The 20,000-nt window shown below is 43.0% G+C and overlaps 1 protein-coding gene across 2 annotated transcripts in view; it reads left to right on the top strand.

The window, feature by feature from the left end:
* Positions 1 to 20,000, top strand: part of gphna (gephyrin a) — a 69,628-nt gene that overhangs the window by 4,916 nt on the left and 44,712 nt on the right. For both annotated transcript variants that reach the window (XM_084045624.1, XM_084045623.1), the window contains exons 4-9: positions 1,582 to 1,639; positions 4,635 to 4,727; positions 12,981 to 13,075; positions 16,267 to 16,333; positions 18,511 to 18,852; positions 19,378 to 19,473. In XM_084045624.1, coding sequence (XP_083901750.1) covers positions 1,582 to 1,639; positions 4,635 to 4,727; positions 12,981 to 13,075; positions 16,267 to 16,333; positions 18,511 to 18,852; positions 19,378 to 19,473 — 751 coding nt within the window. The remainder of the gene's footprint in view (positions 1 to 1,581; positions 1,640 to 4,634; positions 4,728 to 12,980; positions 13,076 to 16,266; positions 16,334 to 18,510; positions 18,853 to 19,377; positions 19,474 to 20,000) is intronic.

Below are 20,000 nucleotides of genomic sequence, written 5' to 3'. Positions count from 1 at the left end.
TTTCCCACGGCTGTCCCAACTAGACGCACGGACGGCATCACTGTCTAACTATACATTATAACCTCCTGTGAGTGAGTAGTGGTCTATAATTTATTGCCCTAACAGGTCAGCTGAGCCACGTTATGAAGGATTCATCTGAAATGCCCAATTTTGTGCAGTGCCCTTTGATTAGAAAATGCATTCAAACGCAATTGATTATTGAGAAACCATTACGCACGCAGCATGCGCAAATGGTAATGTAGGTAATTAATGTATTTGTGTAAGATGACCCTGCTATATAAAATGTGTATATTATGATGGTTCATGTTCAAATAGCTCAATGCAAAATATAATGCTGTAGGTCTAAGTGTTAGGCTGTATTTACGCACCTGCTTGTCATTAATGCATACAAATAATTATAACCGTTATTTTTGTCAGATGTCCGGTAAATTTGAATCCTTCCTGACATTAGGACCGGCAGATTAAAATCCTAGTGCGACCCCTGATACACATAGATCTACAGTATAGCACCAGTAAACATAGATGTGATCATATTAGAGGAGGCACTCTTCCTGACTACTGGACAATCAAAGCGCTTCTTTTATGTATAAAACATCTTTGAAAATAGCAGATCTACAAGCTCACAACGTGTCACAAATCTGCTATTTTCAAATTGTATTTATAAATAAAAGTATTTATACTGTATAAGTGGTTTTGTAATAATAATCCAAATCTACAAAGTAACTATAGTAAATAAAGTAATCAAATAATTGTAGTGGAGTAAAAGTATTAATAAGTAAATATATGGGAGACATATTATAAGTAAATAATATTGAAATAAGAACAGCAGGATAAAACATGTTATGTATTGTGAAAACAACATTTATTAATCTTACATTAAATTCTTTAACCAGAGCTAAACAATTGTCATCTAACACCACATTGAAGTGCTTATTTTAGTTAAAGTCTAAAGACTTTAGACTTTAACTAAAATAAGCACTTTCATTTCTTTTAGACTAAAGTCCATTTGGTTACATGTGTGTATATGTAACATATATATATATATATATATATATATATATATATATATATATATATATATATATATATATATATATATATATATTACATGTGTGTATATGTAACATATATATATATTACATGTGTGTATATGTAACATATATATATATATTACATGTGTGCGCTATTTGGAGCGACACCAAAACGGAACGTGAGAGTCATGACGTCACCACTTGGCTACGCCCACTATGACGTCATCACTGTCCCCCCACTATTTAACCCCTTCCGGCGTGTCTGATACAGATACAATATATACTAGATTCTGACAAGTCCCGGCAAAGACACGCTGTGATTGGCCAGGAGACAGGAAGCGTGCCCCCTCTAATATGGCGGCCGCGATACAGGTCGCTCCAATGAACCAATGAGGTGTCTAAGTTTCTATATCTATGAGCCAATGAGGTGTCTAGGTTTCTATATCAATGAGGTGTCTAGGTTTCTATATCTATGAGCCAATGAGGTGTCTAGGTTTCTATATCTATGAGACACACAAACACACAGTGTGCTCATTGTCTCCCCCTACAGGTTAGGTGGTGTAATATCAGCCTACAAGATAGTTCCTGATGAACTGGAAGACATCAAGGTGAGACTTTAATTATGACTAATTAACCTCTTTAATGATAATTAATTATGACTAATTAACCTCTTTAATGATAATTCATTATGACTAATTAACCTCTTTAATGATAATTAATTATGACAAATTAACCTCTTTAATGATAATTAATTATGACAAATTAACCTCTTTAAAGGGTTAGTTCAGATTTTTTGAGTATTTTCTGTAGGAAATACTTACCATTAATGTAGTGGTTGCAAAGGTATTAATTGATTGCCCGAGTCCCGTGGTCAGAGTTATGGTCCGTTTCTGATAAATATGAAGTAGTTCCGGTAGATTAGTAGATTTGGTGGGGGCCGCTCATTAAAAATAAATAAATTAAAAAAACTAACGTCATTTGTATTGTTGACCTATTTCTACCATATAGAGCAGGTTTCGTTCAATTTCGACCCCTCTGTCACATGGTACTAATGTTTGTGTCCAGAATCACTGCGCCGCGGCAGCCTACTCACGCACAAAATATATGACACAAACTAGAAAATGTGCTCCTCGGAGCACAAGTCTCCGCCAGGTCAGGTAGATTATTGTGGCCTCCTGGTGGCGCTATAATAGGCCAATGTGAAAAGGCTGCCATTTCTTCTTAGGCCTTGCACGACAATCGGACACTGCATTCATGATTTGAGGCATTTTGTTCCAAAAATGTGGTTTGCTAAATTAGACCTGCTGGTGGCGCTATAACAGGCCAATGTGAAAAGGGTGGCATTTCTTCCTCGGCCTAGTGGGAATGTGCGTGTAACATTTCACGGAAATGGCACACTGCGTTCATGATTTGAGGAATTTTGTTCCAAAGGGATCTATCCTGCAAACTTTGGAAGCCAATGTTAGCCAAGTAGGATGGAATATGAAATATCGGACACATCCATCGTGATCACATGACTATAGAGATACAGTGTACCGATTTGAGTGATTTTTGGACAGAATCTGAAGGAGTAAGAGCAAAACAATTTTTACAAAACTCAGCCTCCTGGTGGCGCTCTAAAAGGTATATGTGAAAAATTCAGGTCAAAGGTTTTTCCTTGGCCTCTAGGGAGTGTGCGTGCAAAGTTTGATTCAGATCGGTGCAGTTATAGCTAAAAATGTGAATTGGCCTGTTATAGCGCCACCATGAGGCTGATGTGAACGTTTTCAAGTGTCATTTCTTCCTGGGCCAAGTGAGAGTCTCTGTGGGAAATTTCACGGAAATCGCATGCTGCGTGCATGATTTGAGGCATTTTGTTCCAAATGAAGCAATCCTGCATACTTTGGAAGCCAATTTTAGCCAATCAGGATGGAATATGGAAAATCAGACAGATCCGTGTTGATCACATGGCTATAGAGATACTGTGTACCGATTTGCGTGTTTTTTGGACAAAATCTGTAGGAGTAATAGCAAAAAATGTGTTTTGCAAAAGTCGGCCTCATGGTGGCGCTATGACAGGCTGACCTGAAAAATGTGGGCCAGAGGTTCTGCTGTGGCATCCAGGGAGTGTGTGTACGCAGTTTCACAGCGACAGGGCCAACGGTGGCGGAGATTAGCTGTTAACAGACAGAAGGACGGACACACACACACACACACACACGGACGGACGGACGGACGGAGGGTAAAACATACTCTCTCGCCATGCCTTTCGGCCTGGCGGAGACAAAAATAGTACCATGTGACAGAGGGGTCGAAATTGAACGAAACCTGCTCTATATGGTAGAAATAGGTCAACAATACAAATGACGCTTGTTTTTTAAATGTATTTATTTTTAATGATCGGCCCCCACCAAATCTAGTAATCTACCGGAACTACATTCATATTTATCAGAAACGGACCATAACTCTGACCACGGGACTCGGGCAATCAATTAATACCTTTGCAACCACTACATTAATGGTAAGTATTTCCTACAGAAAATACTCAAAAAATCTGAACTAACCCTTTAATGATAATTAATTATGACAAATTAACCTCTTTAATGATAAATAATTATGACAAATTAACCTCTTTAATGATAATTAATTATGACAAATTAACCTCTTTAATGATAATTTATTATGAAATATTAACCTCTTTAATGTGTTAATGATAATTAATTATGACAAATTAACATAATTGCCTTGATGCCTTTAACATTAACGAGCATCAACGAGCGTCAGCTGGACACAGACACACAGACACACACACACACACACACACACACACACACACACACACACACACACACACACACACACACACACACACACACACACACACACACACACACACACACCTGCCCTCTGCAGTGCTCTAATTTGAAAGTGACTGGAGTCTCATTTCTCTGCAAAAGACTTTATGATTAAGGATTACCTTGATTATGATAAGATCATTTCATATAACACACACCATACAGGTGTGTGGCCTTGGACGTTTTGTCAACCTTTACAAACTACTTTAATTATAATGAATTATAACCAATTATTCATCTTAATTATCATGAATTATAATCAATTAATCAGCTTAATTATAATGAAAATTATAACCAATTAACCGGTGTAATTATAATGAATTATAACCAATTAACCGGTTTAATTATAATGAATTATAACCAGGATGCATAACTCAAGATGAGACCTTGTGGTTCTTGGGTTCCACTGTGAGGAGGACTTTTATAAAAAATACAGACTATTCTTTTATTAAACAGTTTTCTGCAGGAAATAAATATTCAGCTGTTTGAGCATAAAGATGAGGAATATTTATATATAAATGTATATATTTATACATATATTTATTTAGATGAGGAATATTTATATATAAATGTATATATTTATACATATATTTATTTAGATGAGGAATTAGCATTATTAATATGGTGAATGTTTATTTGAGCTGGAAAGATGTTTCTATACAGAGAGACTGTGTGTGTGTGTGTGTGTGTGTGTGTGTGTGTGTGTGTGTGTGTGTGTGTGTGTGTGTGTGTGTGTGTGTGTGTGTGTGTGTGTGTGTGTGTTTTGCAGGAAGTGTTGTTGGACTGGTGTGATGATCAGGAGTTGAATCTCATCCTGACCACTGGGGGCACCGGCTTCGCACCGCGGGATGTAACACCCGAGGTACACACACACACACACACACACACACACACACACACACACACACACACACACACACACACACACACACACACACACACATAGACTGTTACAATACACTGCTATGCATGGCTGCAGGCAGAACAATGATGGATGTTTGTATTTCCGGCCACCAGGGGGCAGAGCCTGGAATCCAGACTGGTCCATTCCACATAGAGATAGGGTTTTAATCCAGACTAGTCCAGTCCACATAGAGATAGGGTTTTAATCCAGACTAGTCCAGTCCACATAGAGATAGGGTTTTAATCCAGACTGGTCCAGTCCACATAGAGATAGGGTTTTAATCCAGACTAGTCCAGTCCACATAGAGATAGGGTTTTAATCCAGACTGGTCCAGTCCACATAGAGATAGGGTTTTAATCCAGACTAGTCCAGTCCACATAGAGATAGGGTTTTAATCCAGACTAGTCCAGTCCACATAGAGATAGGGTTTTAATCCAGACTGGTCCATTCCACATAGAGATAGGGTTTTAATCCAGACTAGTCCAGTCCACATAGAGATGCTAACAGCCCCGTATTAGCCAGGACGGCCCGTATTTTGACCAAAAGAGGCGCATCCTGTAGGGTTAGGGTTAGACATCCTGTAGGGTTAGAGTTAGACATCCTGTAGGGTTAGGGTTAGACATCCTGTAGGGTTAGGGTTAGACATCCTGTAGGGTTAGGGTTAGACATCCTGTAGGGTTAGACATCCTGTAGGGTTAGGGTTAGACATCCTGTAGGGTTAGAGTTAGACATCCTGTAGGGTTAGAGTTAGACATCCTGTAGGGTTAGACATCCTGTAGGGTTAGACATCCTGTAGGGTTAGACATCCTGTAGGGTTAGGGTTAGACATCCTGTAGGGTTAGGGTTAGACATCCTGTAGGGTTAGGGTTAGACATCCTGTAGGGTTAGGGTCAGACATCCTGTAGGGTTAGGGTTAGACATCCTGTAGGGTTAGAGTTAGACATCCTGTAGGGTTAGGGTTAGACATCCTGTAGGGTTAGGGTTAGACATCCTGTAGGGTTAGACATCCTGTAGGGTTAGGGTTAGACATCCTGTAGGGTTAGACATCCTGTAGGGTTAGACATCCTGTAGGGTTAGGGATAGACATCCTGTAGGGTTAGACATCCTGTAGGGTTAGGGTTAGACATCCTGTAGGGTTAGGGATAGACATCCTGTAGGGTTAGACATCCTGTAGGGTTAGGGTTAGACATCCTGTAGGGTTAGGGTTAGACATCCTGTAGGGTTAGACATCCTGTAGGGTTAGGGTTAGACATCCTGTAGGGTTAGGGTTAGACATCCTGTAGGGTTAGACATCCTGTAGGGTTAGAGTTAGACATCCTGTAGGGTTAGACATCCTGTAGGGTTAGGGTTAGACATCCTGTAGGGTTAGGGTTAGACATCCTGTAGGGTTAGGGTTAGACATCCTGTAGGGTTAGGGTTAGACATCCTGTAGGGTTAGACATCCTGTAGGGTTAGAGTTAGACATCCTGTAGGGTTAGACATCCTGTAGGGTTAGACATCCTGTAGGGTTAGACATCCTGTAGGGTTAGACATCCTGTAGGGTTAGACATCCTGTAGGGTTAGACATCCTGTAGGGTTAGACATCCTGTAGGGTTAGGGTTAGACATCCTGTAGGGTTAGAGTTAGACATCCTGTAGGGTTAGACATCCTGTAGGGTTAGAGTTAGACATCCTGTAGGGTTAGGGTTAGACATCCTGTAGGGTTAGACATCCTGTAGGGTTAGACATCCTGTAGGGTTAGACATCCTGTAGGGTTAGGGTTAGACATCCTGTAGGGTTAGACATCCTGTAGGGTTAGACATCCTGTAGGGTTAGGGTTAGACATCCTGTAGGGTTAGAGTTAGACATCCTGTAGGGTTAGACATCCTGTAGGGTTAGACATCCTGTAGGGTTAGACATCCTGTAGGGTTAGACATCCTGTAGGGTTAGACATCCTGTAGGGTTAGAGTTAGACATCCTGTAGGGTTAGACATCCTGTAGGGTTAGGGTTAGACATCCTGTAGGGTTAGGGTTAGACATCCTGTAGGGTTAGGGTTAGACATCCTGTAGGGTTAGACATCCTGTAGGGTTAGACATCCTGTAGGGTTAGAGTTAGACATCCTGTAGGGTTAGACATCCTGTAGGGTTAGAGTTAGACATCCTGTAGGGTTAGACATCCTGTAGGGTTAGGGTTAGACATCCTGTAGGGTTAGGGTTAGACATCCTGTAGGGTTAGGGTTAGACATCCTGTAGGGTTAGGGTTAGACATCCTGTAGGGTTAGGGTTAGACATCCTGTAGGGTTAGGGTTAGACATCCTGTAGGGTTAGACATCCTGTAGGGTTAGAGTTAGACATCCTGTAGGGTTAGACATCCTGTAGGGTTAGAGTTAGACATCCTGTAGGGTTAGAGTTAGACATCCTGTAGGGTTAGACATCCTGTAGGGTTAGGGTTAGACATCCTGTAGGGTTAGACATCCTGTAGGGTTAGAGTTAGACATCCTGTAGGGTTAGACATCCTGTAGGGTTAGGGTTAGACATCCTGTAGGGTTAGGGTTAGGGTTAGGGTTAGACATCCTGTAGGGTTAGGGTTAGACATCCTGTAGGGTTAGGGTTAGGGTTAGGGTTAGACATCCTGTAGGGTTAGACATCCTGTAGGGTTAGACATCCTGTAGGGTTAGAGTTAGACATCCTGTAGGGTTAGGGTTAGACATCCTGTAGGGTTAGGGTTAGACATCCTGTAGGGTTAGAGTTAGACATCCTGTAGGGTTAGACATCCTGTAGGGTTAGACATCCTGTAGGGTTAGGGTTAGACATCCTGTAGGGTTAGGGTTAGACATCCTGTAGGGTTAGAGTTAGACATCCTGTAGGGTTAGGGTTAGACATCCTGTAGGGTTAGACATCCTGTAGGGTTAGACATCCTGTAGGGTTAGACATCCTGTAGGGTTAGGGTTAGACATCCTGTAGGGTTAGACATCCTGTAGGGTTAGAGTTAGACATCCTGTAGGGTTAGACATCCTGTAGGGTTAGACATCCTGTAGGGTTAGGGTTAGACATCCTGTAGGGTTAGACATCCTGTAGGGTTAGGGTTAGACATCCTGTAGGGTTAGACATCCTGTAGGGTTAGACATCCTGTAGGGTTAGGGTTAGACATCCTGTAGGGTTAGAGTTAGACATCCTGTAGGGTTAGGGTTAGACATCCTGTAGGGTTAGAGTTAGACATCCTGTAGGGTTAGGGTTAGACATCCTGTAGGGTTAGACATCCTGTAGGGTTAGACATCCTGTAGGGTTAGGGATAGACATCCTGTAGGGTTAGGGATAGACATCCTGTAGGGTTAGGGTTAGACATCCTGTAGGGTTAGACATCCTGTAGGGTTAGGGATAGACATCCTGTAGGGTTAGGGATAGACATCCTGTAGGGTTAGGGATAGACATCCTTTAGGGTTAGGGTTAGACATCCTGTAGGGTTAGGGTTAGACATCCTGTAGGGTTAGGGTTAGACATCCTGTAGGGTTAGGGTTAGACATCCTTTAGGGTTAGGGTTAGACATCCTGTAGGGTTAGACATCCTGTAGGGTTAGACATCCTGTAGGGTTAGGGTTAGACATCCTGTAGGGTTAGGGTTAGACATCCTGTAGGGTTAGGGTTAGACATCCTGTAGGGTTAGACATCCTGTAGGGTTAGAGTTAGACATCCTGTAGGGTTAGGGTTAGACATCCTGTAGGGTTAGGGATAGACATCCTGTAGGGTTAGGGTTAGACATCCTGTAGGGTTAGGGTTAGACATCCTGTAGGGTTAGACATCCTGTAGGGTTAGAGTTAGACATCCTGTAGGGTTAGGGTTAGACATCCTGTAGGGTTAGGGATAGACATCCTGTAGGGTTAGGGATAGACATCCTGTAGGGTTAGGGATAGACATCCTGTAGGGTTAGGGTTAGACATCCTGTAGGGTTAGGGATAGACATCCTGTAGGGTTAGAGTTAGACATCCTGTAGGGTTAGGGTTAGACATCCTGTAGGGTTAGAGTTAGACATCCTGTAGGGTTAGGGATAGACATCCTGTAGGGTTAGGGTTAGACATCCTGTAGGGTTAGAGTTAGACATCCTGTAGGGTTAGACATCCTGTAGGGTTAGAGTTAGACATCCTGTAGGGTTAGGGTTAGACATCCTGTAGGGTTAGAGTTAGACATCCTGTAGGGTTAGGGTTAGACATCCTGTAGGGTTAGGGTTAGACATCCTGTAGGGTTAGGGTTAGACATCCTGTAGGGTTAGGGTTAGACATCCTGTAGGGTTAGGGATAGACATCCTGTAGGGATGTCACTTGTCCCGGGTGAAGGGAAGATGCATATAAAATGCTCCGACCCGTCCTGTATTGCTGGAAGGCAATGTAGCCCACTGTTGCCAGATTCTGTGAGAGAAATAAGCAGTGAAAACAAGCCCAAAAGAAGCCACCAGTTTTACCACTTGAACCCTATACATCGCCTATTTGAAAATAGCCGATCTATAAGCTCACAACGTGTCACAACGAGATCGGCTATTTTCAAATATATGGATATAAATATTTGGATTTTTATTTTATTTTAACCACACACATTTTGTATGGGGGTGGGGGGTCCCTGGCCCCTGTGTGCCCCTGGCACAAAATATATTTAAAATACTTAAAAAAATATATATTTTCAGTTGGGGAACCGTGGATAGACAAATACACAAATACATGAATAAACATCAAAACATCAAACGTCTCTGTATTCTATGATCCTATAGTTTACTGAGACACTACACTGTCTCTCTGTATTCTATGATCCTATAGTTTACTTAGACACTACACTGTCTCTTTGTATTCTATGATCCTATAGTTTACTTAGACACTACACTGTCTCTCTGTATTCTATGATCCTATAGTTTACTGAGACACTACACTGTCTCTGTATTCTATGATCCTATAGTTTACTTAGACACTACACTGTCTCTGTATTCTATGATCCTATAGTTTACTGAGACACTACACTGTCTCTCTGTATTCTATGATCCTATAGTTTACTGAGACACTACACTGTCTCTCTGTATTCTATGATCCTATAGTTTACTGAGACACTACACTGTCTCTGTATTCTATGATCCTATAGTTTACTGAGACACTACACTGTCTCTGTATTCTATGATCCTATAGTTTACTGAGACACTACACTGTCTCTGTATTCTATGATCCTATAGTTTACTGAGACACTACACTGTCTCTGTATTCTATGATCCTATAGTTTACTGAGACACTACACTGTCTCTGTATTCTATGATCCTATAGTTTACTGAGACACTACACTGTCTCTGTATTCTATGATCCTATAGTTTACTGAGACACTACACTGTCTCTCTGTATTCTATGATCCTATAGTTTACTGAGACACTACACTGTCTCTCTGTATTCTATGATCCTATAGTTTACTGACACTACACTGTCTCTGTATTCTATGATCCTATAGTTTACTGAGACACTACACTGTCTCTGTATTCTATGATCCTATAGTTTACTGAGACACTACACTGTCTCTGTATTCTATGATCCTATAGTTTACTGAGACACTACACTGTCTCTGTATTCTATGATCCTATAGTTTACTGAGACACTACACTGTCTCTGTATTCTATGATCCTATAGTTTACTGAGCCACTACACTGTCTCTCTGTATTCTATGATCCTATAGTTTACTGAGACACTACACTGTCTCTCTGTATTATTAATTAATTGTATTGTATTAATTGATATTGTATTAATTGTATTGTATTGTATTGTATTAACTAGAAGCTCGCCCCCGCTACGCGGGGGCTCGCGTCTAGCCCGCGGCCACGCCCACGTAGCGCCCGCGGCCACTTGGCAACTCATATAAGTGGCGTAGCGTCATGAGGGTCAGTGGGGCCGTGGCTCGGTCAGTGAAGACCCTGTAGTGCGGATGATATGTGGCATAGAGGGGCAGATTGTAAATCCCCAGAGGAAACATCCGTGGGCTACCATTGGTTCAGCGATGTGTGCGGTCGCCCTGCGCCCCCCCCTCCTCCACCAATGTGCAGTATTGAGAGCCCTGACGTCACAACAATTGGAGCGATGGGCACTGCACTGTGGTTGGTTAGGGTACACCTAGGGCCCAGGTAGAACCCAGTTAAAGCCTGCATGGGCAAACCCAGGTAGGACCCGCCTTGGTCCCACATAAACATGGGTAGTTGGGGCCCACCTAAGGGCCAGGTAGAAGCTACTTATAGCCTGCATGGGCATCGCAGTTGGGACTGAAGTGGATGCCGCTGACATTGCTGACATGGGGTCCATATGGTTTAGCCCACCTTGAAACCATATGGGAACTACGCTGGCATGCTGGCTGTAATGCAAACGCTGCATCATACCTGCAGTGTGTAGTTTGATGTTGTGTGTGTAGCAGATATACCTGCAGTGTGTAGATCAATGTCCATATGAAAGTCAATGCCCAGCAGTGTTTTTTTTCCCCAGCAGAGTTTCTAGTGTCTCTGTCTCTCTCTGGAAGAGGTTGCACATGAACTCTGCAGCCGCACTGAGGCGCTCCAACACAAACACTCTGACATTAAGCTGCTTCACACAACAAACATCAGCACGACGCTGCTGTTTGTCCAAAAGACACAATATCTCCTCTCCCACCGACGTCATGTGTTCATTTATCGACAGCCGTACAGACTCCTTTTGACACATTTTACCTCGTTTATCCAGCTCTCACTGACTCATCGGGCTGTTATTTTGCTGCGATCAAGTCAACGATGTGAGAGATTAGCTATCACAGACGGACGGACAGGGGGTGAAACATAGTCTTGCGCCATGCCTCTCGGCCTGGCGGAGACAATAAAAAAAGGAAAGTAAAGGAAATGAGCATTTCTGCAACAAAAGTAGTCAACAAACTATACTATGAAAACATGGGCCACATTGTCAAAGAATGTAAGAAAGAGGCAATCATGTAGAAAATAGCCGATCTACAAGCTTACAAAGCCTCTCAACGTGAGGCGTTTTGAGCTTGTAGATCGGCTATTTTCACAATATGTACTTGTGGAACGGAGTCAAACAGAATGGGGGGGGGGTGTCCCCAGATGAAGTACGTTTATTTGGGGGGGGGGGGGGGGGGGGCGGCGTGAAAGGGTTGATAAGCACTGCTGTAATCGGAGCGAAATTATCTGAAATTACAACATGACCATAATGCAGCCTAACATGCGTTGCACGGGGCGGTCCTGCCATTACGTTAGTTAGTGTAGTTGCTGTGGAGCTACATAGTTCTCCAGAAGACACACACAAACATACACCATCTACAATGGACTAACTGAGCAGCAATATTGACATTCACCACACGAACGTGCATTGTTGACAAAGTGATTGCACAGCCGCTGCAGGCATGACAACCACGTTAGCGTTAGCGACATGGCAGCTATCACAGCGCCCTGTCCGTCGTCGCTGGGACTGACTGTCATGGCTACAGCAGTAACAGCAAGCTGTCTGCGATGCCATTGTCTGGAGACTGCTCTTAGCGTGACACGACCAATGAGAGTGAGCGCTGTAGTTGTTGCTAAGATACGGTGGCGTCTCTGCCCCATAGCTTGTAGATCTCTCACGCATGATTGGCGTAGGCTGCGTTGCCAGGTCTGACTGTTTGTATAAGCGATTTTGGGCTTATTTGGGTGCACTTTTGGGCTCGTTTCCATAGACCACGGCAGCGCTTATTTCTTTCCCGTGACCGATGTGGCAAAAAAAGTGCAAAACGAACCATCCGGAAGTAAATTGCGAGATGAAATATATAGCACTTTTTGATTATTAGAGAAGGAGACACATGTGAAGGTTGAAAATGAAAGGTAGGAGATTATATAGTTTTTCATGAGGGATTTTTGTAGCAAGTTGTGAGAGAATTGGGCCACTCCTGTGGGCGGGGGGCTGATTAGAACCATTGGGGTTTGAAAGGAGACGCTCTCTGTTTGAGTGGAAAGATTGTATTGTATTGTATTGTATTAATTGATATTGTAGTAATTGTATTGTTTTGTATTGGATTGTATTGTATTAATTGATATTGTATTAATTGTATTGTTTTGTATTGTATTGTATTGTATTAATTGGTATTGTAGTAATTGTATTGTTTTCATTGATATTGTAGTAATTGTATTGTTTTGATTGTATTGTATTAATTGTATTGTTTTCATTGTATTGTATTAATTGTATTGTTTTCATTGTATTGTCTTGCAGGCCACCAGAGAGGTGATAGAGAGAGAAGCTCCAGGCATGGCTCTGGCCATGTTGATGGGCTCCCTCAATGTGACTCCTCTAGGCATGCTGTCCAGGTACAATAACTAAGTATAAAGGCTTTAAATGGACTTATCTTCATGTCATTGGTCCTCACTAATGCAGGTATAGTAGCTTGGATTCCCCATCAATGATGTCACTGGTAGGCAGGTTTCTGAACTGTCCACAGAGTTATATGAAGATAAAGTTGAAAATGGCTGAAGTGCCCCTTTAAGTAGACCTTTTCCACAGCAGCCATTTTGACATGAACTAGTCTGGTAAATACAGGTGTTAAGGTCCTTAAATACAGGTGTTAAGGTCCTTAAATACAGGTGTTAAGGTCCTTACATACAGGTGTTAAGGTCCTTAAATACAGGTGTTAAGGTCCTTAAATACAGGTGTTAAGGTCCTTAAATACAGGTGTTAAGGTCCTTAAATACAGGTGTTAAGGTCCTTAACTGGTCAAACCAGACACTTCACAGGCCTATGCAGGGTGAAACTACTTCTACTCCAGGATGCCAATAGCCTGATACTGCTTTTAGCACAAAAACACAAAAACTACTAGAAACTACAGACTACCACACAAGCTAATACTACAGTACTAATACAAAATCACTTAGTGTACAACTACTAGCAGCTTGCTAAATAACAAAAAATGATACTATACTCAACTAGCCAGGGGTCAGGAGCTCAATTCCCTTCAGATGTTGTTTACACACTGACCCCACTGTCTGTTGCAACCGTCTTGTTTACACACTGACCCCACTGTCTGTTGCAACCGTCTTGTTTACACACTGACCCCACTGTCTGTTGCAACCGTCTTGCTCAGGAAACGTTTTAGTGCGACAACTGATGGAATCACGTCAGTCAGCCGCAGTGGCTGAATGAGAACTAATCTGTTGGGTTAACTCTTCGAATGGCGCGAGAAGCGTGGTCATTTTTTCTATGAGGCCCCACTGGAATGAGCTCAGCTTCTGATTGGCAGGGAGATCATCATGTTCTGTCCCATAGACACCAAGTGCCCTCTTCTGTTCAGAAAGTGTTTTCATCATATAAAATGTGCTATTCCACCTCGTTGTGACATCCTGTTGGATGTGAGTTGGACCCAGCTCCTTCTGTATGGCTTTCAGCCGAGAGGTGGCCAGTGGAGAGTGCCTAAAATGTCCTACTGTTTTTCTCCCAATAGCGATACAGTCAGAGATGCTTGGCTGGCTTAACACAGCATCATGTATGGCTAGCTGCAGTGTATGAGCCATGCAGCCCAGGCTTTTAACACCACAGTCTCTCATTCCCTTCTCCATATTGCGGGTGTTGTCACGCAGCACAACGTGCACCTTATCTTTCGGTATGTTCCACTGAGCAAACATGCTGTTAAATGCATCAGCTATGTTGGTCCCTGTGTGCCAACAATTCAATTCTTGTGAATGCAACACGGCTCTGTTTACATTAAAGTTGTCGTCAATCCATTGAGCAGTAAGGCTTAACGTGTTCGTCTGGCTCACGCCAGAGCTCCAGATGTCTGTCGTAAAGCTCACGTCATTCACACTGCTGTCCAACAACTTGTGGATATGTGTGGCTACGATGTCATATAAAGCAGGGAGGGAAGTGTCGGTAAGGTACTTGCGACTTGGTAGGGTGTAACGCGGGTCCATGTGTTGAATCAAACGGCGAAATCCAGGATCCTCCACGATAGAAAATGGCTGGTCGTCCAGAGCGATCATCTCCATGATCTTATTTGTGATTGACGCTACCTTTACGCTGTCTTTAACATATGGTTTTGTTTTTTCGAATGATTCTTGTATGGGGTTACCCTCTGTGGCTGTTGTTGCTTTTGGCTGTGTGGTTTTAGTTTGGGTTTTAGTGGCTTCCTTTCCCACTAACTCTTTGAAAAGGCTCTCATGGCGGTTGTGCAAATGAGTCCTCATGTTGGAAGTGTTAAATGATTTTACACGGGATCCTCCTCGCCAAACTTTGCCATCGCAAGTATTGCATATTGCAATTCTTGGGTCGTCGGGTTTAACCTTGAAATATGCCCAGACGGCCGACATCTCTCTCTTTTTTTATCCTCTCTTTACTTGGTTCCTTGTTTAATGTTGCCTCTCGGCCTGAGTTCCGTGCGCGCGCTGTATGTGCTTAACAAGTTAAGTGCCCCTCCCACCACACGCACACCCTCCATACACACACGCACTCACACACACCATGTGACACCCGACACCACCCCCCCGCCCACTCACACTCACACACTCACACTCACATTGAGTCCTGCAGCTGCAGCGAGCAGCGAGACACAGAGGTAATCATCGGCTGTTCACATCGGCGCAATTTTGATATCGGACCGATACCGATTAATTAAAAAAACGACTATATCGGCCGATATATATCGGTTGGCCGATATATCGCGCATCCCTAGATATACAAGCTCATAGCGTGGCACCGAGTGCCGCGCTATGAGCTTGTAGATCTGCTATTTTTGAAAAATCGTGAAAATGTGTGCAAATCTTTGAATATATATATTTTTAAAGCGAACATTTTTAACTCAAATCTTTGCTCCTAGGGGTCCCTGGAACAAAATATTTTGATGGGGGTCCGCTGCCAAATACATATAATTTTGGGGGTCCTTGACATGAAAAAGATTGAGCACCGCTGATATAGAAACATAGGTTTTTCTTAATACTGTTGAGATTTAGGAGACATGTAGAATCGGCTTCAGGTCTTAATGGGTTAAATACAGGTGTTAAGGTCCTTACACAGGTGTGGGGAATTTGACAAATCAAGTTAAGGCTGAGGTTGCCATTGTAATCAATTGGCTCATTTGAGCCACGTCCAGAGCCTTTTCTGGTGGTTTCTGGTGGTCCTGGTGGTTTCTGGTGGTCCTGGTGGTCCTGGTGGTCCTGGTGGTTTCTGGTGGTCCTGGTGGTCCTGGTGGTTTCTGGTGGTCCTGGACAACCGCCTATCTGAGCGACTCAACAGCTCGGGTGGTCTGAGACGCATCATGTGTTGAATTAGAAGTCGGTCGAACGGTTCTGGACGGTCGATTAAAGAAGTACAACATTCTGTGCATTTATTGTAAGATAAATGCACAGAATTTGTCCTATTCTATTCTACTGTGAGGGGTTCCTTTTTACCTTTTACATTTATCCTGTTATATTGTTATTTTGTGTGTGTGTGTGTGTGTGTGTGTGTGTGTGTGTGTGTGTGTGTGTGTGTGTGTGTGTGTGTGTGTGTGTGTGTGTGTGTGTGTGTGTTACAGACCAGTGTGTGGTATTCGGGGGAAGACATTGATCATCAACCTGCCAGGCAGCAAGAAAGGCTCTCAGGTATGATGATACTTACAGTGTTACAGAGCTTAAATCGACATGTAAATATGAAATAAATGCATAAACATGTATTAAAATATAAGGTTAGAACTAGCATTTGTTAGCATTGCTAACCAAATCCTCAGTTTCCATCCAAACATCGCAAAATCGCGGTAAAATGTATCACTAGTCTGTTGGCTTGTGTCTAATCTACATGTCAAATAAAGATGTATAAACAATCATATTTTGTTAAACTTTTGTAAAAAGGTATCTTTGTTAAGTCCTCCTGGTCACTGGAACCAGCCGGTTCCAGCAGGGGGCAGTGGCAAACACTTGGTCTCAGAGAGCATACAATGTAAACAATGGATAATGTAAATCCCGCTATGCATGATGGGATTGATGAGAGTTTTAACTTGACTTCAGTTCTATAATCTGTTGTTTCAAAACTATTCACTCAATCTTATTAACCAATATATCATTATGTTGCTCTGATTCCCTGCTTTCATATGACATGAAAAAACAAACATGAAAAAATGCTAGATGACTGTCTCCCAGTCAAATTTGGTCACATATATACATATATATATACTACACATACAAGACACATACATACATATATATATACTACACATACAAGACACATACATACACATACATTAGAGGGTAGCATGGGTCCGGGTAGACCCGAATACCCGAGACCCGAACCGAGAACCGAACATTTTCGGGTCCAAAAATATTGACTTGTCCGTCGGGCAGGGTCGGGTAGGTTCCAATTCTCACGGGGCTTGGTCGAATCCATTTGAGATGGATAGACCAGAGTCAGAGCCCCACTTCCTAGGGTTCAAAAGGAAACCCAGTGGGAAACTAGACACTCACTCCCCGGGCTTTGGCGTGTCATCGGACTGGCCGGACTTGAACGACCTCTGTGTCCGAACCGGAGTGTCCCTGGAGTGGGTCCGGTCTGATTTGGAGACTGTGAGGGTCTCTGAGGACTTAATAACTGACCCCCTCACCTCTGTGAGAGGTACAGTGACCTACGGTGGACACACTCACCTGCTGACATCTGCAGGTGCTCGGCGGACCTTGCTGGATCTTTTTCAACATCAACAACAACAACACTGGACTGGTCTTAAACTTCAGGGAAAACTTGCTTGTCTTCCCTCTGCTGACCACTCTGTTTCCCATTCATTTCTAAGGAACACTGCTCTCAATGAGGACATTATCACCTTTACAGTAAAAGCCAGGTTACAGATCCTTCCCACCAGACTCAACCTTTCCCTCTGGTTTCCCACCACTCATGTACCTCATTGTTTGCATCACACCACAGGGCCTGTTACAGAAACCATGTCACACATTCTGAATGGCTGCTATGCCTATAAAGGACTTTACATAGCACGCCACGACAGAATAGTTGATCTCATAACTAAGGACATATCTAAACATTTTACACCGTCAGTGAGAATGTACAAACATTCCTGTGTCAAACCTTCCATGTTTCAACTCTGTACTGAAAATCCTGAAATCTTTGCACATCTCTCTGCTAATACACCAGATGTTGTTGTTGTCAATGAAGGAAACAGATCAGTTTCCATTCTTGAAATGGCTGCACCTTTGATTCTAGCTTAGAGGAAGCTTTTATGACCAAAGTCATTAAATACCAGCCGCTCCTCCATACCATCACAGAGCTAGGTTATAGGTGCAATCTATTTGTGTTTATCTTTGGCAGCCTAGGACATGTACATACTGTAGGTTGGTTGTTGTGATGCTAGGACATGTACATAGGTTGGTTGTGATGCTAGGACATGTACATAGGTTGGTTGTAAGAGGCTTCCAACAACTTGGGATGCCAAAAAAAGCAGCTAAACGGCTTGCAAAATTCTGTGGAATCTCTTCTACTATCGGTAGCCGCCAAATATGGCGAAGACGCTGTTATTTGTACCCCTAAAAGGTGTGGGAGTATTAGTCCATGATTTGCTGACTGTACATTTTTGACAGCACCTTGTAATATTTGTGTCCTTGTATTGTATCTCTCTTATGTGGACATAAATAAATGATTAAAATGTGTGTGTGTGTGTGTGTGTGTGTGTGTGTGTGTGTGTGTGTGTGTGTGTGTGTGTGTGTGTGTGTGTGTGTGTGTGTGTGTGTGTGTGTGTGTGTGTGTGTGTGTGTGTGTGTGTGTGTGTGTGTGTATTCTATAGGAGTGTTTCCAGTTCATTCTTCCCGCTCTTCCTCATGCCGTTGACCTCTTGCGTGAAGCGTCCGTAAAGGTCAAGTCCGTGCACGCCGCTCTGGAGCAGCTGCCCTCGCCCCCTCCCCCCCTCCTGGGCAACGTGCACGCACACACACACACCCTGGAGGAGAACGACGTGCACGCACACACACACACCATGGAGCGCGGCACGCAGTGCGAGGACGAGGACGAGGCCGAGGAGGAGGAGCAGCACCGCAGGGAGCAACGCCACGCCCATCACCACGCCCACGGCCACACCCACCACCAGCATGGCTCCTCCCACATCACGGCCGCCGCCATCGCTGCCAAGGTAACCACGGTAACCACGGTAACCACGGTAACCACGGTAACCACGGTAACCACGGTAACCATGGTAACCATGGTTACCACGGTAACCACGGTAACCACGGTAAAAAGACACGCTGTGATTGGCCCGTACTCACTTTGATTGGCAGTTGTGCCTCGTGAGACTCGTGGCGTTTTTGAATCTACGGCCTAAGCCTAACCTTAAAGGGATAGTTCACCCAAATAAATACTTTTTCTCTATGGATTAATCACCCCATGAGATTGTTTTGTTTTTGTCTCATTAAGGAGACAATAATGACACCAGAGATTACACCATGTCCTTAACCCTAACCCTAATACTTATACTACTTATATATACATACTTACCTCCTCTCTTTAACCACATTATTATGATCGTTATCATCCAATCGTTGGCCTTTCATTCCACTGACACACTGTGGCCACGTGTGTGTGTGTGTGTGTGTGTGTGTGTGTGTGTGTGTGTGTGTGTGTGTGTGTGTGTGTGTGTGTGTGTGTGTGTCTCCATCAGACCAGTCATGCGGTTGTCATGGCTAAGGGGACTCCCTACATGCCTGGCACCTCCCCCGCCCCATCCAATCATTTCACCTGCTCCCATGGCAACCAGGTGAGACACGCCCCCTCTCCTCCTCCTCATTGGTCCATCTTATCACATGTTTTGTATGACGTCATCATGTTAATTTGACCTTTTATGTGAGTTTGATCAAAATTAGAGAAATATCAGAGAAATAGACCCTATAGTTACTATACTGACTCCATATGGACCCTTACTGTGTGTAACTCTGTGTGTAACATTTATACTCAGAGTCATGGTCTCTGTGAAATTAATCAGTGTGAGAACCACTGTGTTACACTAAATGTAACAGAACCTTCATTAGAACCACTGTGTTACACTAAATGTAACAGAACCTTCATTAGAACCACTGTGTTACACTAAATGTAACAGAACCTTCATTAGAACCACTGTGTTACACTAAATGTAACAGAACCTTCATTAGAACCACTGTGTTACACTAAATGGAACAGAGCCTTCATTAGAACCACTGTGTTACACTAAATGGAACAGAGCCTTCATTAGAACCACTGTGTTACACTAAATGTAACAGAGCCTTCATTAGAACCACTGTGTTACAC

The sequence above is a fragment of the Gymnoscopelus microlampas genome (genome assembly GCF_963454915.1).
Source record: "Gymnoscopelus microlampas genome assembly, chromosome: 20".
Taxonomy (NCBI): Eukaryota; Metazoa; Chordata; class Actinopteri; order Myctophiformes; family Myctophidae; genus Gymnoscopelus; species Gymnoscopelus microlampas.
Note: the sequence above shows the minus strand (reverse complement) of the source record. Positions and strands in the feature narration are given on the sequence as shown.